This window comes from Eretmochelys imbricata, chromosome 8, assembly GCF_965152235.1.
Source record: "Eretmochelys imbricata isolate rEreImb1 chromosome 8, rEreImb1.hap1, whole genome shotgun sequence".
In the NCBI taxonomy this organism is placed as follows: domain Eukaryota; kingdom Metazoa; phylum Chordata; order Testudines; family Cheloniidae; genus Eretmochelys; species Eretmochelys imbricata.
The window spans coordinates 82911875-82932171 of record NC_135579.1 but is presented as its reverse complement, the minus strand read 5'-3'; the positions used below and the strand labels follow the sequence as shown (position 1 = coordinate 82932171).

Genomic DNA, 20297 nt, shown 5'->3' with positions numbered 1-20297 from the left:
CCCATTGATCCAAGTCCTATGTGAACAAGGCTACCATCCAGCCGCCCCTCTGCCAAGAAAGCAAAGGCATATAGCAAGCCACCAGGTCTCTCCATCATAAGACAACAGCAGGTGATGGGATGGGAGTATGGGAGGGCCTCTTTACATCTCCTGATATTTTGCTGTCAGAATGTATTTATCCTGCTAAAGCATATTTTATAAACATATATAGCTACCTCAGTCCAATCTTGTCTTCAGGAGGCCAATAGTAAAAATACACTAAATGTGTATTACATCCCACAAGTAGCATACTGAGATGCTTAACAAAATGGAAAAACAAGATATAAGTGACCTTCAAAGGTCTTTTGAGGTAAATCAGAACCTCTTGGGGGAAAAAAATGAAACCAAATAGCTGTTGAGTTGCAATGAAGCATTTTTCAGGGCTTTTATCTCACCTTTCCTCAGTGTACCATATAAAACAATTTTTATTGCAATTTCTAGCCTTGTAGAATCAGACTAGTGTATCAGCATCAGTGTGTGCGTATTCTGTTTTTCATGCATCATTTAAGAGGATCATCTAATAGTTTTGCAGTTGGGGCTCTTTTGTCATTTTCTAGCTCATGTGCTGATGTTGAGGAGAGAAGCTGCTGTTTAATAATTTCAGCGGTGTTAACTCTACACAAACACTGAGAGAGAAGGGAAGAAGCTGGAGCAATTCTTAGAGTGCTTTGGTAAGATTTAGCCTGGAAATTAACATTTAGAAGCTCTCCTCAAGGGCTGATTGTGGATAGGGTGACCAGATGTCCCAATTTTATAGGGACAGTCCCCATATCTGGGGCTTTTTCTTATATAGATACCTATTACCCTCCACCCCCGTCCTGATTTTTCACACTTGCTATCTGGGGTCACCCTAATTGTGGGTGAATCTCAGTTGATAAGCTGCATGCAAAACACCTATGGACTTCCATGGCAGTTAAGTAAAAGAATTCTTCATCAAGCCTGTTTTTTCACTATCTGCAGGCCGTGTCTTAGAATGAACTGCCGATACTGTTGTACTTCTGCACACAACACATAAGTAGACAGCGGAACTCATTGCCACAGAAAATTGTTGAGGCCCAGAGGACAAAGAAAACATCAGTGCAATAGGAGCTACAATTCAGAGTAGCAGCTGTGTTAGTCTGTATTTGCAAAAAGAAAAGGAGTACTTGTGGCACCTTAGAGACTAACAAATTTATTTGAGCATAAGCTTTCATGAGCTACAGCTCACTTCATTGGATGCATTCAGTGGAAAATACAGTGGGGAGATTTATATACAGAGAACATGAAACAATGGGTGTTATCATACACCCTGTAAGGAGAGTGATCACTTAAGATGAGCTAATACCAGCAGGAGAGTGGGGGGGGGGAACCTTTTGTAGTGATAATCAAGGTGGGCCATTTCCAGCAGTTGACAAGAATGTCTGAGGAACAGTGGGGCGGGGGGGGATAAACATGGGGCAATAGTATTACTTTGTGTAATGACCCCTCCACTCCCAGTCTCTATTCAAGCCTAAATTAATTGTATCTAGTTTGCAAATTAACTCCAATTCAGCAGTCTCTCATTGGAGTCTGTTTTTGAAATCTTTTTGTTGTAATATTGTGACTTTTAGGTCTGTAATCGAGTGACCAGAGAGATTGAAGTGTTCTCCGACTGGTTTATGAGTGTTATAATTCTTGACATCTGATTTGTGTCCATTTATTCTTTTATGTAGAGACTGTCCAGTTTGACCAATGTACATGCCAGAGGGGCATTGCTGGCACATGATGGCATATATCACATTGGTAGATGTGCAGGTGAATGAGCCTCTGATAGTGTGGCTGATGTGATTAGGCCCTATGATGGTGTCCCCTGAATAGATATGTGGGCACAGTTGGCAATGGGCTTTGTTGCAAGGATAGGTTCCTGGGCTAGTGGTTCTGTTGTGTGGTATGTGGTTGCTGGTGAGTATTTGCTTCAGGTTGGGGGCTGTCTGTAAGCAAGGATTGGCCTGTCCCCGCCTCCCCCCAACTTTTCCTCAGTCGTTCTTGTCAACTGGTTGAAATGGCCCACCTTGATTATCTCTACAAAAGGTTTTTCCTCCCCCCGCTCTCCTGCTGGTATTAGCTCATCTTAAGTGATCACTCTCCTTACAGTGTGTATGATAACACCCATTGTTAGTTAGAGTTAGTTCCTCACTGGGTAACGGAAGAATATTGCATAATATTATTTCATGTTATGGCCATAATAAAGGGTGAGTTGTACATATTTGCAAATATAAGGAGACATATAGGGGAAAAAAGGAAGTTAATTATAAAAGTAGGGGAGAGGGAGTGGAGAGGGACTGCTCACTATCTCAAGTATTTGCCATCATCAATGTATTTTGAAATACGTTTGATTCAGAAGATTCTGAAGGTCATAAATGTGTCTTGTAAGTGGAAGAGACGGAGGCCCAGAAACTCAAAGGTATGTAGGGGTGGCTCCAGTCAGTACTGCAATGCCTAACCCCTAGGTAGACTGCTGCCTAATCGACTCCTCAGCCTCCAGCTAGGCACACAGGGAGGGGCAGAGGCCCCAGAAAGGCATTCTCAGAAACCAACAAACTGACTGGAAGTCACCTAAGTTAGCGAGGAGTGAAATGCCAAGGAAAGGGGTGGAAAGAGGAGGGCTTAGGCACCTAATATGGGCCGCCTGGCTGATGGGACAGAGATAGGTCCTCCCTCCACTTGGGATCCTCAGTTGTGAACCCTCTCCTAGAATTAAGCAGCTGACCTAGCTTAGTTCCTAGGTAGCCCATGCCCTAGCAGCTGAAACAGTCTCTCTCTTTCAGCGTCTCCTGCTAATGCTCGATACTGCTCTCATACTCACCCTACATTTCCCTGTGTCCCTGCCGTCTTGTGTGGGTGCTGTGCTGCCCATCTGCCTTTTGGGGGCCTGCGTCTGGCCCTTCTGCTGTGGGGTCTCTCACGTATTGGGTCTTAGGCGTGCTCAAAGCACACCTAAAGGATTGTACCCTATTGACATATCCGGCCTGGTTTCAGAATCCCACTTTGGGGCCTCCAAGGCTTTCAGCTTCAACTAAGTCTCTGAGCAGCTTGTTAGCCATGGGGCAGTCAGGGCTATGGGAGGTTTGTGAATACCAACTGGTAGAAACTTAGGTGCCTAGGGGACTTAGGTACCTATGGGGTTAGCTGGAATGTGAGTGCTGGTTTAGAAAATAGCGGTGGAGCCTAAGGATGGGATTCACAAAGCTATGTAGGTTCCTAACTCTGGTAGGCACCTAAGCTCCTTTGTGACTCCCTCCTTAAATGGTGGACTTCGGAACCAACAGGGGGCAGATAGGTGCCTAAATATCATTGGGGATGTGGGTCTGAAAAGCCTGTGATCCAATTCTTGAGTGTATGAGTAGTGGTGCAAATAAAGAAAGAAACTGGGGCAAGGATACTTAGTTGTTTTGTTTGTTTTGTTTTGGGGCCTCAGTGTGAAGACTTGCTGGAGCTGGGCAGAGTGACTCTGCTGGATGGGCCAGTTTCATCCAAAAATTGGGTGGTGGGCACTAGGCTTGCTTATTAGCTATCTGAAGCTATTTAGGTGATTTCCTTTGTGGTTAAGCAGCTTGGCAGGGCATATCCGGAATCCCTGAGAGAGTAACCAATGGCAGCCCAATAGCAACTCATGGGGTGGGGTTGTAATATATAAATAGGAGGAGTGGGAGGATGCAGTGCTGGAGCAGTGCAAAGACCAAAAAGTTCTGCTGTAAGGATTGTATTCCAGGGTCTTAGCCAGTCTGTTGGAGTAGACTGCAAGGCTCCCTCACCCAACTGCACTGCTAGAAATGCTGCAGGCTGTGCAAATTGCAGACTGTCATTGCAAATACCTGAGGGGAGTCTGAAGGAGACTGTGGGACTATCACTCTTTGAGGAGCTGATGTGACCTACAGCGGGTTTGGACACTATGCCACTGAGAAGGGTAAATCCTCTCAGAGGAAGAGTCCGAGGGGAGTGTATGCACATAACTATTTTACATTTTAAGTTGATAGCCACAAGTACTAAAACTTGGGGGAAACCCTACTGAAAGTGTTGTCTTTAAAAGATTTCTTATTGCCAATATTCACACTTGTTTCAAGGACTGTAAGTAACTATGATGTAGTCATATATAGATTTATTTAGTAAATGTTTTCCTTCCGAGATTTTGTGTCACTGACCTTCTATCAGAGATTTAACTCCGTATGATATTTGTGGGAATACACATATATGAAAGTGCTGAAAAGACTACACTCTGGTCTCTACTGCAGAAGAGAGATAAGCTACAATACAGGCAGAGGGAAAAAATACTATATCTGATTTGGCATATTGTCTTCCCCAAAACTGTTACAGAAACACCCACAGGCTCCAATCAGGTATATTTCTGAGATCATGGATAGAATGATGTTTGTACAATCTTAAACGAGTCCAACTATATTTAATGTTCAGTATTTTTATTTTGCTTTAATTACTTCACTTTGCAGACAATGAGAATAACCGTGCTGTCATTCTCTCAACGTTTTTACAAGTTTCACTGTCAAGATTATTATGCATAGAAGATATTATTTGGGCTTAACAATCAAACGGAGTTAAAGGTGTTGTCACATTTCTCCTCCCTTGCCATGCTCATTGTCCATATGTTGTCCACATTCCTTGCTGTCTTAAAAAATATGAATAGTTAATATAAAAGATGCATCTCAGTCAAACAGTATAAAAAGTAAAGGAGTACTTGTGGCACCTTAGAGACTAACACAGTTATTAGAGTATAAAAAGTAGGAACTAATAGCTGGAATAACCATTGTCATGGGCAAAGAAACGGTAAAGCTTTACTCTGAAAGCATCAAAACTTTCCAGCAGCCTTTGCAGCCAGTTGCTGCAGCAAGGTTCTTAATAGTGGCGAAGTTGTGTTCAAGGGTCTCATCCACTGTCCACTGAAGTTAATAAGAGAGCTAAGCTGGCTTTCCATCATGCCCAAAATTCACCGAGAAATGTGTGATTTTGCACTCTCACTGTTGTAATCAGAATGACACTTTCTTCAGAGGAGGTTATCTGAAAAAATACAAAGGAAATAATTGATGTGTCTTAAATTTTTCTACTTTGGAAAATTTAAGTTCATTATTTTTATAACCGTTATAGAATAGAAAATGACTAAAAACTTTACAATACTTAAAGCACACCTGATAATGGATTTTCTACTTTACACATGAATATATGCTCATTTATTGCAAAAGATAGGTATTTTAGTTCCACCTACACTATAACTTTTTAATAAAGGTAATAAATCTCAGTAGAGTATGTATGATTAACAGAGAAACTCAGTATGTGGTTGTCAGTCCTGAAAGTTCTCGTATCAAGGAAGGAACAAGGATACTCTATCTCTGATATTTTTTTTTTTTTGGTACAAGGATCTTTTGAATAGTATCTTGACTCACCTATGATGTTTCTCTTATATCTGCAAAATAATGACTCAGACTGAGAACAGCCACAGGGCAAAGAAAAGCCAAAATGGCTGCTTGCCTACCACGATACAAAGCTGTCAATGATGGATTAAATGAAATTTGAAGTAGAGGGAAAGGATTTGGAAAATGCATGATGTTCTGTACCTGAGAAAATGTATTTGAGAGGTTGGGGGAACCTATCACAAAAGATAGGTACAGTCCTCTAGAATAGGACTGCAACTTGCCTTTGCAAACATTTTTGTAACCTTCTAATTGAACATTAAATTGAATAAAGATGTACAATTTAAACACTATTGGTGTTTTGAATCTGAACTGTATTCTTACTGCCACTAATTTAAAGAAAGTGCTTTGAATAGAATGGTGAAATTCTAAGTTATTTTGTTAATTTACTTCCCAGCAAGGATATATGAAGTTGGTATACTACAGTATTTTTAATGGTACATGTGAGCTGAATTGACAGATAGTTGCAGGAAAGGAGAGTAATATACTATTGGCAATGTTAGTTTTATGTAGTTGGTATAAAAAGGCATTTGGAATATACAATACACCATTCCCAGAGTGCTAGTAAAATTACTGGATGGTCAGATATGGTATTAATGAGAATGAAATAGGTGTCTCAGGAATAACTATCTAAAGTATATAAAATATATTCCAGGGAGTATCTTGGAAGAATCCTGGATCAAAGGAACAAAGTGTCCAGCCAGATGAAATCACTATTCTGTGAAATATGATAATTTATCTGGAAATTGCCAGTTCCTGGTACTTCAGAGGACAGTGGCTACCCATCATAACTCATGCAACTAGCCAATTATATATCACTTACTTGGGGAAAACTTCCTTCCTAATCCCTGGGGCTATTTTAGACCATGAAGCATGAAATCTGATTTTCTTTAGGTGGCATAGTTACAAATATTATAAATTCACTGAATCTATCCACAGTACTTGAGTGGATGATGTGAATTCTATAAACAGACTGTGTGTTCTGGGAAGTAGTACTTCCTTTCATGTCTTCTGACTTTACTAGTGTTAGTGCCACCCTGTTCTTTTAATTTGTGCAAACAGAGGCTCTGGTCAGTTTTCATGGCACCATTCCATTCTGGATACCTTGTTCAAGTCCTTGATAGTTCCATTCTTTTCCAGATCATGCATCTTTGTTTCTGCATCTCTCATTCAGCCTTGTCCTACCACGAGATCTCTGTTCTTTATGGGGATCTCATATGATTTCAATGAGATTCTATGTAGAAGTAAGGGTCTGTGCATTGGGATTTATTTGCAGAGTTGGACTCATTGAAATTCCCACTGCTGCTTTAACCATTTTCATTGTCTTTCTTGACTTTATCGACCCCAACTTACACTTTTCTTACTTATATTTAAAAATTTCTTACCAGACCAATGGGGACAATCCTGACTTTGTTGTGAACACTAACTAAGAACTATTGTGATGCATCATGGAAAAAATCATGGCTAAGTAAAGATAAACAAAAGTCAAGTAAGCATTTTGGTTTAAAACCAATTTCCACATTACCATTAGCTTTTTTGATTTTTACTGTTTGTTTTGATAGAATAAATTCTGAAACATTAATAAATGTTCACTGTTATTACTCCATTCTTAATGTTTGACAGTAGTTTAATTGTAACTTGTTTGCATTAGTATAAAGATCTGTGGGTACAGGCTGGTATTAAAGTAAGAGGATAATTTATTATTGCAACTACAAACCAGTCCTGTACCACCAACAGCTTCTTACCTAACCAACTGATCCTGTTGTTGATGTTATATAAGGAACGCAGAAGATGTTTATTTCTTAAATTGTCTTGTGCTCTTGCTGTCACTGATCTTAGCATTAAAGTTCCTGAATACAAGTGCAGAGAAGACCACACAACCATTTATAGCAAATATGGTAAAAATGTCTGACACTGATTGATCTGGTCACAATTGTTAAATCCACTGCCCAGGGGTCACGACCAGACGCTCCCCTCCTTCTCCATTTAAAACTATGTGAATTTTTGAAAAGACTTTTCCTGATTGCCTATGTGGATGAGCACACCTAGCAGGCCTCCATTGTTGTGTGCAACTGCCAGCTGACCATGCCAGTTACATGCTCCTGACACACTCCGGCATGTAGTATACAGGAGATATTGGATCTCCTCCGCCTGTGGGGAGATGCTGTGCAAGCATAGCTACGGACCATCTGTAGAAACATGGACATCTATTGCACAGGGGCTGCAGGGGAAGGGATATGACAGGGATCAGCAGCATTGTGGCACAACGATGGAGGATCTGCAGCAGGAATAACAGAAAGCCAAGAACGCCGCAATCAATCTGGTGCTGAACTTCAGAATGCTGCTTTTACAAAGAGCTGCATGCCGTACTTGGGGGAGAACCCCCTGCTACCCTGCACACCACTATGGATACCTCCAAGGAGCCTGAGTCTCAGGCCCCTGGCATGAACAGCGAGGGCAAGGAGGAGGTAGAGGAGGAGGAGGACCATGTGAGAAGTCCAGCTATGCCATGAAGCAGGACCTCTTCAAGACTCCTCTGCAGTCCAGTCAGTCCCAACAGTCGAGCCTGGGCAAGCCTGACCCAGGGGAAGGAACCTTGGGTAAGTAAAAATTGCCTGAACCGATTCTCCCCCTCCTCCCTCACAACCAGTCTTCTCTCTCTCTTCCTGTGTCCAGGAAGTTAGCTGGCTCAGCTGAACAGCCTCCACCCTCCCATTTCCTCCTTCACTGCCTCTCTTGCCCCCTTGCATTCCATACCCCATCCTCAGAATCTGCTCCTCTCCAGTCATTCCTCTCTCTTTCTGCTCCTTTCCCACCCTCTTCTCCACTCTCTGTGTAGGAGAGAGAGAGCGAGTGGGAGGAGCAAGGGAGAGTGGGACAGGGAGAGTCAGGGAAACCCTGCCCCTGATGTGCATTGGCATTGTGGGAAATGGACAGGGGAAATGGGTGCCAGACTCTCCCCTGCCTGGCAGGCCCCTGTCTCATACAGTCCTTGTCAGCAGGGTCTGGCTGTCCTGTGCTTGGCTTCTGGAGAGCCTGGCCCCACCCAAGCCTTCCTGATCTTTCCTTTCACCTGAGAAAATAGTATTAAAAAGATGATGCTATTTCCAGTAGGCATTCAGCGTGGGTGTGAGGTGTCAATGGAATGGGCACTCCCAGGCTGCCCTGGGCAGAAATATGCTGCCTCTGACTGCCCCCGTGTTAGAGAAGGGTCTAGCTTTTAACTGCAAAGATCAAATGCATACCATGAAAGCAGCACCCCTAAACAATGAAGCTTTCAGACAAAATCCTGCCTCCTACCAAAGCCTTTCATTGCATTTATAGAGAGCTAGGGTCTGATTCTCTACTGCCTGGCCCATTGACACCAAGGCAGTGCCAGGTGAGCTGGAACTATTTTTATTGAGGGCGTGCTGAGAGCCATTGAACCAAACTCTAAACCCTGCATATAATGGAAACTACTTCAGGCCAGGGGGTAGCAGCACCCCCACTTCCAGCACCTATGGTGAGCCGTGCTGCCATTCCGATTTGTACCCTACTTAGCACTTGCAGGGTAAACTCCGGGCACTCATAGCAAAGCTTCCAATGGAGCCAGGATTTCACCCACAAAACCTTCACTTTTAAACAATACTTTGCAATAACTCTTTATTTCGAAGTCTAACCCTTTCCTTTCCTTGTTATCACACCATGAGGGGCACTGGTTCTCACTGGAAGCTGGAGGTCACATCATCTTTTATGGTTCAGTGAAGAGTCTCTGAGCTGGTCACTTGAAAGGGGCTGGCAGCCCCCGCCCGGGAGACAGGAGAAATCCAACACCATTGGCTGCTTTGGTCTTGGCGGCAAGGGTGGAGAGAACAAAGGGTTGACTTTCAGTTTCGTTTCTTCTCCGCACTGAGGCTTCCCAACAGGCGGGCTTGCACGGTAAGAGCCCAGATCTTGGAGTATCTACACTCTGAACGCTTAAAATGCTAAGACGGATCGAGAGGGTTGGTTTTTACGTGCCGGGAGGCTGCGGTCGGAAAATTTCACTTTCTGTGATGCTAGGCTCTAACTTGTAGCTGGTGCCAGGAGCAGGAAGATGAAGCTTAAAGCTTCCCTTCCCCTTCCCCAAGCCTTTACACTTGCGTTGTAGCTTCGTTAAAGCAATTCTTGCGATCAAAACGCGAAGTTATGTCTTTCAGATCAGACCAGAGGGTAGTTAAACCAGATATTGATCACTTTAGCCGGTGGAGTCCTGCATATCCCAGGCCAGGCTTCACAAAGCCGTTTGTACGTTAACTGTGCTGAGCAAGGAGGAAGTGTCGTGATTGAAGAGCCAGAATGAGAGAGTTGTGCCAGCTACCAATGAGGTGAAAATAACATCCATCCTATTCTGGATTCCCTGGTTCCATAACATCACCTCTGAGCTAAAAGCACTGTTTAAAAGAAATCTCCTTGTTTCACACTGAACATGTTAGCAAAGCCTCTGCTACAGAGACCTAGGGGAAGTTGGCATTCAGCAGTGATGGACAGCAGCTTTGGCTGCTGAGTGCCAGATCCTGTCAGTTTGTGATATAACCACAAGACAGGTAGTAAAATAGTCCCCCTACTATTCCTTCAACTAATACCCACAGAAGGGCAAAAATCTGCTCTTGAATGTGGATGCAGAGGTGTGAATATGGTAGTATATAAGATCAGGTTCAAGTTATACCTATATGCATGGTACAGTAATGTAACTCTTGTTTTATTCAGGGTAACATCAGCTTTGAAGCTTAGGTCGAAACTGGGCATTTGGGGCAACAATGTTAACCATGACAGGTTTCAGAGTAGCAGCCGTGTTAGTCTGTATTCGCAAAAAGAAAAGGAGGACTTGTGGCACCTTAGAGACTAACAAAAAGAAAAGGAGGACTTGTGGCACCTTAGAGACTAACCAATTTATTTGATCATAAGCTTTCGTGAGCTATAGCTCACTTCGAAGTGAGCTATAGCTCACGAAAGCTTATGCTCAAATAAATTGGTTAGTCTCTAAGGTGCCACAAGTCCTCCTTTTCTTTTTGTGAATACAGACTAACACAGCTGTTACTCTGAAACCTTAGGGTATGTCTACACTACGGAATAAGGTCGAATTTATAGAAGTCGTTTTTTTAGAAATCGGTTTTATATATTCGAGTGTGTGTCTGTCCCCACAGAAAATGCTCTAAGTGCATTAACTCGGCGGAGTGCTTCCACAGTACCGAGGCTAGAGTCGACTTCTGGAGCGTTGCACTGTGGGTAGCTATCCCACAGTTCTTGCAGTCTCCGCTGCCCATTGGAATTCTGGGTTGAGATCCCAATGCCTGATGGGGCTAAAACATTGTCGCAGGTACATATCGTCAGGCCCCCGTTCCCTCCCTCCCTCCGTGAAAGCAAGGGCAGACAATCATTTCGCGCCTTTTTTCCTGAGTTACCTGTGCAGACGCCATACCACGGCAAGCATGGAGCCCGCTCAGGTAACCGTCACCGTATGTCTCCTGGGTGCTGGCAGACGCGGTACGGCATTGATACACAGTAGCAGCAACCCATTGTCTTCTGGCAGCAGACGGTGCAATACGACTGGTAGCTGTCATCGTCGTGTCCGAGGTGCTCCTGGCCACGTCGGCTGGGAGCGCCTGGGCAGACATGGGCGCAGGGACTAAATTTGGAGTGACTTGACCAGGTCATTCTCTTTAGTCCTGCAGTCAGTCCTATTGAACCGTCTTATGGTGAGCAGGCAGGCGATACGGATTGCTAGCAGTCGTACTGTACCATCTTCTGCCGGGCAGGCAAGAGATGAGGATGGCTAGCAGTCGTACTGTACCATCTGCTGCCAGCCAAAGATGTAAAAGATAGATGGAGTGGATCAAAACAAGAAATAGACCAGATTTGTTTTGTACTCATTTGCCTCCTCCCCCATCTAGGGGACTCATTCCTCTAGGTCACACTGCAGTCACTCACAGGGAAGGTGCAGCGAGGTAAATCTAGCCATGTATCAATCAGAGGCCAGACTAACCTCCTTGTTCCAATAAGAACAATAACTTAGGTGCACCATTTCTTATTGGAGCCCTCCGTGAAGTCCTGCCTGAAATACTCCTTGATGTAAAGCCACCCCCTTTGTTGATTTTAGCTCCCTGAAGCCAACTCTGTAAGCCATGTCGTCAGTCGTCCCTCCCTGTGTCAGAGCAATGGCAGACAATCGTTCCGCGCCTTTTTTCTGTGTGGACGCCATACCAAGGCAAGCATGGAGGCCGCTCAGCTCACTTTGGCAATTAGGAGCACGTTAAACATCACACGCATTATCCAGCAGTATATGCAGCACCAGAACCTGGCAAAGCGATACCGGGCGAGGAGGCGACGTCAGCGCGGTCACGTGAGTGATCAGGACATGGACACAGATTTCTCTGAAAGCATGGGCCTGCCAATGCATGCATCATGGTGCTAATGGGGCAGGTTCATGCTGTGGAACGCTGATTCTGGGCTCGGGAAACAAGCACAGACTGGTGGGACCGCATAGTGTTGCAGGTCTGGGACGATTCGCAGTGGCCGCGAAACTTTCGCATGCGTAAGGGCACTTTCATGGAACTTTGTGACTTGCTTTCCCCTGCCCTGAAGCGCATGAATACCAAGATGAGAGCAGCCCTCACAGTTGAGGAGCGAGTGGCGATAGCCCTGTGGAAGCTTGCAACGCCAGACAGCTACCATTCAGTTGGGAATCAATTTGGAGTGGGCAAATCTACTGTTCGGGCTGCTGTGATGCAAGTAGCCCACACAATCAAAGATCTGCTGATATCAAGGGTAGTGACCCTGGGAAATGTGCAGGTCATAGTGGATGGCTTTGCTGCAATGGGATTCCCTAACTGTGGTGGGGCCATAGACGGAACCCATATCCCTATCTTGGTACCGGAGCACCAAGCCGCCGAGTACATAAACCGCAAGGGGTACTTTTCAATAGTGCTGCAAGCTCTGGTGGATCACAAGGGACGTTTCACCAACATCAACGTGGGATGGCCAGGAAAGGTCCATGACGCTCGCATCTTCAGGAACTCTGGTCTGTTTCAAAAGCTGCAGGAAGGGACTTTATGCCCAGACCAGAAAATAACTGTTGGGGATGTTGAAATGCCTATATGTATCCTTGGGGACCCAGCCTACCCCTTAATGCCATGGCTCATGAAGCCGTACACAGGCAGCCTGGACAGTAGTCAGGAGCTGTTCAACTACAGGCTGAGCAAGTGCAGAATGGTGGTAGAGTGTGCATTTGGACGTTTAAAGGCGCGCTGGCGCAGTTTACTGACTCGCTTAGACCTCAGCGAAACCAATATTCCCACTGTTATTACTGCTTGCTGTGTGCTCCACAATATCTGTGAGAGTCAGGGGGAGACGTTTATGGCGGTGTGGGAGTCTGAGGCAAATCGCCTGGCTGCTGGTTACGCGCAGCCAGACACCAGGGCGGTTAGAAGAGCACAGGAGGGCGCGGTACGCATCAGAGAAGCTTTAAAAACCAGTTTCATGACTGGCCAGGCTACGGTGTGAAAGTTCTGTTTGTTTCTCCTTGATGAAACCCCCCGCCCCTTGGTTCACTCTACTTCCCTGTAAGCTAACCACCCTCCCCTCCTCCCTTCGATCACCGCTTGCAGAGGCAATAAAGTCATTGTTGCTTCACATTCATGCATTCTTTATTCATTCATCACACAAATAGGGAGATGACTACCAAGGTAGCCCAGGTGGGGTGGTGGAGGAGGGAAGGAAAATGCCACACAGCACTTTAAAAGTTTACAACTTTAAAATTTATTGAATGCCAGCCTTCTTTTTTTTGGGCAATCCTCTGTGGCGGAGTGGCTGGTTGGCTGGTGGCCCCCCCAATGCATTGTTGGGCGTCTGGGTGTGGAGGCTATGGAACTTGGGGAGGAGGGCGGTTGGTTACACAGGGGCTGTAGTGGCAGTCTGTGCTGCAGCTGCCTTTGCTGCAGCTCAACCATACACTGGAGCATACTGGTTTGGTCCTCCAGCAGCCTCAGCATTGAATCCTGCCTCCTCTCATCACGCTGCCGTCACATTTGAGCTTCAGCCCTGTCTTCAGCCCGCCACTTACTCTCTTCAGCCCGCCACCTCTCCTCCCGGTCATTTTGTGCTTTCCTGCACTCTGACATTATTTGCCTCCACGCATTCGTCTGTGCTCTGTCAGTGCGGGAGGACAGCATGAGTTCGGAGAACATTTCATCTCGAGTGCATTTTTTTTTCTTTCTAATCTTCACTAGCCTCTGGGAAGGAGAAGATCCTGTGATCATTGAAACACATGCAGCTGGTGGAGAAAAAAAAAGGGACAGCGGTATTTAAAAAGACACATTTTATAAAACAGTGGCTACACTCTTTCAGGGTAAACCTTGCTGTTAACATTACATACATAGCACATGTGCTTTCGTTACAAGGTCGCATTTTGCCTCCCCCCACCGCATGGCTACCCCCTCAACCCTCCCTGTGGCTAACAGCAGGGAACATTTCTGTTTAGCCACAGGCAAACAGCCCAGCAGGAACGGGCTCCTCTGAGTGTCCCCTGAAGAAAAGCACTCTATTTCAACCAGGTGACCATGAATTATATCTCACTCTCCTGAGGATAACACAGAGAGATAAAGAACGGATGTTGTTTGAACGCCAGCAAACATACACTGCAATGCTTTGTTGTACAATGATTCCCAAGTACGTGTTACTGGCCTGGAGTGGTAAAGTGTCCTACAATGAAGGACGCAATAAGGCTGCCCTCCCCAGAAACCTTTTGCAAAGGCTTTGGGAGTACATCCAGGAGAGCCGCGAATGCCAGGGCAAAGTAATCCTTTCACATGCTTGCTTTTAAACCATGTATAGTATTTTAAAAGGTACACTCACCGGAGGTCCCTTCTCCACCTGCTGGGTCCAGGAAGCAGCCTTGGGTGGGTTCAGGGGGTACTGGCTCCAGGTCCAGGGTGAGAAACAGTTCCTGGCTGTCGGGAAAACCGGTTTCTCCGCTTGCTTGCTGTGAGCTATCTACAACCTCATCATCATCATCTTCGTCCCCAAAACCTGCTTCCGTGTTGCCTCCATCTCCATTGAAGGAGTCAAACAACACGGCTGGGATAGTGGTGGCTGAACCCTCTAAAATGGCATGCAGCTCATCATAGAAGCGGCATGTTTGGGGCTCTGACCCGGAGCGGCCGTTCGCCTCTCTAATTTTCTGGTAGGCTTGCCTCAGCTACTTAAGTTTCATGCGGCACTGCTTCAGGTCCCTGTTATGGCCTCTGTCCTTCATGCCCTGGGAGATTTTGACAAAGGTTTTGGCATTTTGAAAACTGGAACGGAGTTCTGATAGCACGGATTCCTCTCCCCAAACAGCGATCAGATCCCGTACCTCCCGTTCGGTCCATGCTGGAGCTCTTTTGCGATTCTGGGACTCCATCATGGTCACCTCTGCTGATGAGCTCTGCATGGTCACCAGCAGCTTGCCACGCTGGCCAAACAGGAAATGAGATTCAAAAGTTTGCGGTTCTTTTCCTGTCTACCTGGCCAGTGCATCTGAGTTGAGAGTGCTGTCCAGAGCGGTCACAATGGAGCACTCTGGGATAGCTCCCGGAGGCCAATAGCGTCAAATTGTGTCCACAGTACCCCAAATTCGAGCTGGCAAGGCCGATTTAAGCGCTAATCCACTTGTCAGGGGTGGAGTAAGGAAATCGATTTTAAGAGCCCTTTAAGTCGAAATAAAGGGCTTCATCGTGTGGATGGGTGCAGGTTTACATCGATTTAACGCTGCTAAATTCGACCTAAATTTCTAGTGTAGACCAGGGCTTAGAGACTAACAAATTTATTTGAGCATAAGCTTTCATGAGCTACAGCTCACTTCATCGGATAACCATAACACTCTAGCTCCACCTACAGGCTAGATAAAGAACTTTCAAGTAATTCTAACTCTAATAGTCTTTTCTAAACTAAATATTCCTAAGATTTTACTGGTAATAATTGAACCCTGGATCATCCTCTTCAGGGCAATATATTTAAATAGAGAGCAGAGAAATTGGCTTACCGTTGCAAGAGAAGTCATTCTTGATGTCGTCCCTCCCCCCCCCCCCCCCCCCCAGTCTGGCTGCACAACAAAGATTTCTTCTGGCAGAGGAGCAGTCAGTACGGAAAAAACAACAACCCCCCCATCCCTCTGGAAAATATTAAGAGAACTTAAAAAAGAACAATTGTTGGAGGTGTGTTAGCCTCTGTGTCAGTCCACAGAAACAGTACAGTGAAAGAAGAAATGAAACGTGGCAAGGTGAAAACACAGATAACATTGATGTATTCGTTAATTCTTCCTACTTGCTACATTAGCTTCAGAATTATTAAACTAATCTTGTGTGGTTATGCAGACAATAAACCCTACACACTTTGCTCATACAAGTAGCTTTCAGGTTAGGATTTGCAGGACTGGCTCTGTGCTTTCAGCTGGTCATTAACTGGCCAGGATGCAAAATATATAGGAATGACAGAGGAGCTCATTGGTGGAGTAGTGTCAAAGTAAAAATCTTAAATGAATCAAACTGTACCGTAGAATCTCTATGGACAGTAATTCCATCCTTGAAGATGGATGGAAGAGTGTAGCAGTATGAATATACTACCAGCCATCTGACTAGTATAGTAACAATGAGTGTGAAATATTCAGAGAAAGGCGACAAAGGCAGAAAATACATTGATAAGGGATTTTTTCAACTATCCTCCTATTGACTGGGTGTATGTTGCCTCAGGAAGGGCTGCAGAGGTAAAATTTCTAGGCACCATAAATGACTGCTTCATGGAGCAACTTGTCCTGGAACCCACAAGGGGAGAGGCAATTCTGGATTTAGTCCTAAGTGGGACACGGGATCTGGTCCAAGAGGTGAATGTAGCTGAACCAGTTATAGTGACCATAGTGTTAAACTTAACATCATTGGAGGGGGAAGATGCCAAAGACACCCACCACAATAGCCTTTAACTTCAAAAAGGGGAACCACAAAAATGATGAAGCTAGTTAAATGGAAATTTAAAGAAACAGCCACAAGGGTGAATTGCCTTCAGATTGCCTGGAGACTATTTAAAAACAGCATAATAGAGGCTCAAATGGAATGTACACCCCAAATTACAAAAAAAAGAAAAGAAAAGCAGCAAAGGTCCACTGTGACTAAACAGCAGAGTAAAAGGAGTGGTGAGAGGCAAAAAGGCATCCTTTAGAAATTGGAAGTCAAATTCCAGTGAGGAAAATAGAAAGGAGGATAAACTTTGGCAGGTCAAGTGTAGAAATACAATAAAGCAGGCCAAGAAAGAAATTGAAGAACAACTAGTGTAGACATAAAAACCAGCAGGATTTTTTTAATACACCAGAAGCCTGCCAAACAGTGCCATTGGAAAATTGAGGTGCTAAAGGAGCACTCAAGGAAGACAAGGCCATTGCGGAGAAGCTAAATTAATTCTTTATAGAGTATGTTGGGGAAATCCCCACACCTGAGATATTCTTTTTTGGTGACAAATCTGAGGAACTATCTCAGGAGGTGGTGTGGCAGCAGAGGATGCTTTGGAACAAATTGGTAAATTTGAACAGTAATAAGTCACCACAATCAGATGATATTCACCCAAGAGTTTCATATATAAAATTGCAGAACTACTAACTGTGGCATATAACCTGTCGCTTAAATCAGCTGCTGTACCAGGTGACTGGAGAGTAGCTAATCTAATGTTGATTTTTAAAAAGGGCTCCAGAGGTGATCCTGGCAATAACAGGCCAGTAAGCCTAACTTCATTACCAGGCAAATTGGTTGAAACTATACAAACAGCAGAATTATCAGACACATAGATAAACATGATATATTGGTGAAGAGTCAACATGGCTTTGTAAAGGCCATTATATTAGAATTCCTTAAGGGTGTCAACAAGCATTTGGACAAGGGTGATCCTGTGGGTATAGTGTACTTGGTCTTTCAGAAATCCTTTGACAAGGTCCCTCACCAATGGCTCTTAAGCAAACTAATAAGTCCTGGGATAAGAGGGAAGGTCCTCTCATGGCTTGGTAACTGGCTAAAAGATAGGAAACAAAGGGTAGGAATAAATGGTCAGTTTTCAGAATGGAGAGTGGCATCCTCCAGGGGTCTGTACTGTGACCACTAGTATTCAACATATTCATAAATGATCTGGAAAAAGGGGTAAACAGTGAGGTGGCAAAATTTGCAGATGGTACAAAATTACTCAAGATAGTTAAGTCCAAAGCTGACGGCAAAATGTTACAAAGGGAAAACTGTGTGACTGGGCAACAAAATAGCAGATGAAATTCAATGTTGATAAGTACAAAGTAATACATATTGGGGGGAAATAATCCCAACTATGCATACAAAATGATGGGGTCTAAATTAGCTGTTACCACTCAAGAAAGAGAAATTGGAGTCATTGTGGATAGTTCTCTGAAAACATCCACTCAATGTGTAGCAGCAGTCAAAAAAGCTGACCGTGTTAGGAACCATTAGGAAAGGGATAGAAAATAAAACAGAAAATATTATAGTGCCATTATAAAAATATATGATACACCCACATAGAATCATAGGACTGGAAGGGACCTTGACAGGTCATCTAGTCAATCCCCTGCACTCAAGGCAGGACTAAGTATTATCTCTAGACCATCCCTGACAGGTGTTTGTCCAACCTGATCTTAAAAATTCCCAATGATGGAGATTCCAAAACCTCCCAAGGCAATTTATTCCAGTGCTTAACCACTATGATAGTTAGGAATTTTTTCCTAATGTCCAACCTAAACCGCCCTTGCTGCAATTTAAACCCATTGCTTCTTGTCCTATCCTCAGAGGTTAAGAAGAACAATTTTTCTCCCTCCTCCTTGTAACAACCTTTTTATGTACTTGAAAACTGTTATCATGTCCCCTCTCAGTCTTCTCTTTTCCAGACTAAACAAACCCAATTTTTTCAGTCTTCCCTCAGAGGTCATGTTTTCTAGACCTTTAATCATTTTGAATACTGTGTGCAGTTCTGGTCACCCCATCTCTAAAAAGATATAACAGTATTGGAAAAGGTGCAGAAAAGGACAACAAAAATGATTAGGGGTGTGGAACAACTTTCATACTGTTTGATTTAGAAAAGAGATGACTAAGGGGGGGTATGAGAGAGTTCTATAAAATCATGAATGGTATGGAAAAAGTGACTAGGAAAGTGTTTTTACCCCTTCATATAACACAAGAACTAGGGGGTCACCTAATGAAATTAATAGGCAGCATTTTTAAAACAAACAGAAAGTACTTCTTCACACAGTGCAGCGTCAACCTGTGGAACTTGTTGCCAGAAGATGTTGTGAAGGCCAAAAATATAACTGGATTCAAAAAAGAATTAAGTAAGTTCATGGAGATAGGTCCATCAATGATTATTATCGAAGATGATCAGGGATGCAAACCTATGCTCTGGGTGTCCCTAAAGCTCCAAGTGTCAGAAGCTGGGACTGGACGATAGGGGATGGATCAGTCAAAATTGCCCTGTTCTATTCATTTCCTCTGAAGTATCTGGCACTGATTACTATCAGAAGACAGGATACTGGGTTAGATGGACTATTAGTCTTACCCAGTATGCCAGGCTTTTGTTATTGGAAATTGAAAAAGATTCACTTCATAAACTGGGAATTATATTTTTGAGACAGTGAATATGTATTTTCTCTCATTTACACCACCATAAATCAGTGAAGTCTGTGGAGTTATCCAGTCTAAGGAAGATGAGCATCAGGTCACAGTTTGAAAGGTTTCACCATTTAGATAAAATGGGCCTGATTTGCATTGAAGTCAATAGGAGTTTTGCCTGAGTAAAGGCAACAAAATTGGGCTCTACATTTTAAGAATATTTTGTCTCCATTCAGGCAGAAAAGGTATTTTGCTGTGAAGTCCATGAAGCTATGCTGATTTATACTAGCTGACCCTCTCTGCTTCATTTCCCCCATCTGTTAATGGGGATAAAAATATCTTTCTCCCACTATTTGTCTGTCTTGTTTATTTTGACGGTAGGCTTTTTGGGTTAGGGACTGTCTCTAACTATGTGTTTGGATAGTGCCTAACGCAGTGTGAGGCACAACACACATGCCCCCAGTTGGAAAGTCAAGATCCTCATGGAATAAAGCTGCTAATGATGATGATAATAATGATTTACTAAAACGCCACTTTATTCCATGGGGAACAGAGACCTTCACTACTATCTTCCATCTTTGGTGAGATGAGTTAAAAATGATAGATTTTTCTTATTGTTATACTTGTATTTGTAACATCTTTTCTGTCTTTTTAGAGTAAGAAGAATGGCTGGTGTCAAATCTAGATTAACACAAGATGAAGTAAAGCAACTGCAAGATTTGTTGGGGGGCAGACAATTCTCTCTTCTCTATAAAGCAAGCGTCCATGGTTACAATGCTTCTATATTTCATGCCAAGTGTGATGCACAAGGGCCAACTGTAGCAATAGCATATAATGGAAGTGGTTATATTTTTGGAGGCTTTACACGTCAGAGCTATGTTTCATCTGGAGGGTACATAAATGATGAGAAGGCTTTTCTCTTTAGATTAAAAGGCAAAGAGGGTGTGCTCAGCCCACTAAAAATTCCTGTTAAAACTGCATCAGGTGCTATATATGACTATAGTGTCAGTGGCCCTAATTTTGGCGGTGGAGCACTACATTTGTTGAACCAAAATACAGCAGCAGCAGCAACAAGTTCTAACAACAACTACACATTCAATGTTGCTGACCTGCATGGAAATGATCTAGGCCTTATGGAATGTGAGGTGTATCGAGTTGAAGGTAAGTTGATACCAAAAGA

At 43.9% G+C, this 20297-nt stretch overlaps 1 protein-coding gene across 2 annotated transcripts in view; it reads left to right on the top strand.

Annotated features, from left to right (window-relative positions):
* Positions 1–9358: 9358 nt before the first annotated feature.
* LOC144268830 (interferon-induced protein 44-like) overlaps positions 9359–20297 on the top strand; it is a 29911-nt gene continuing 18972 nt past the window's right edge. The window contains exons 1-2 of one of the 2 annotated variants that reach the window (XM_077824084.1): positions 9359–9395; positions 19773–20278. In XM_077824084.1, the coding sequence (XP_077680210.1) occupies positions 19783–20278 (496 nt within the window). In that variant the 5' untranslated portion in view covers positions 9359–9395; positions 19773–19782. Of the gene's footprint in view, positions 9396–10806; positions 10816–19772; positions 20279–20297 lie in introns of those variants that run through there. The other variant, XM_077824085.1, reaches the window with a different exon arrangement.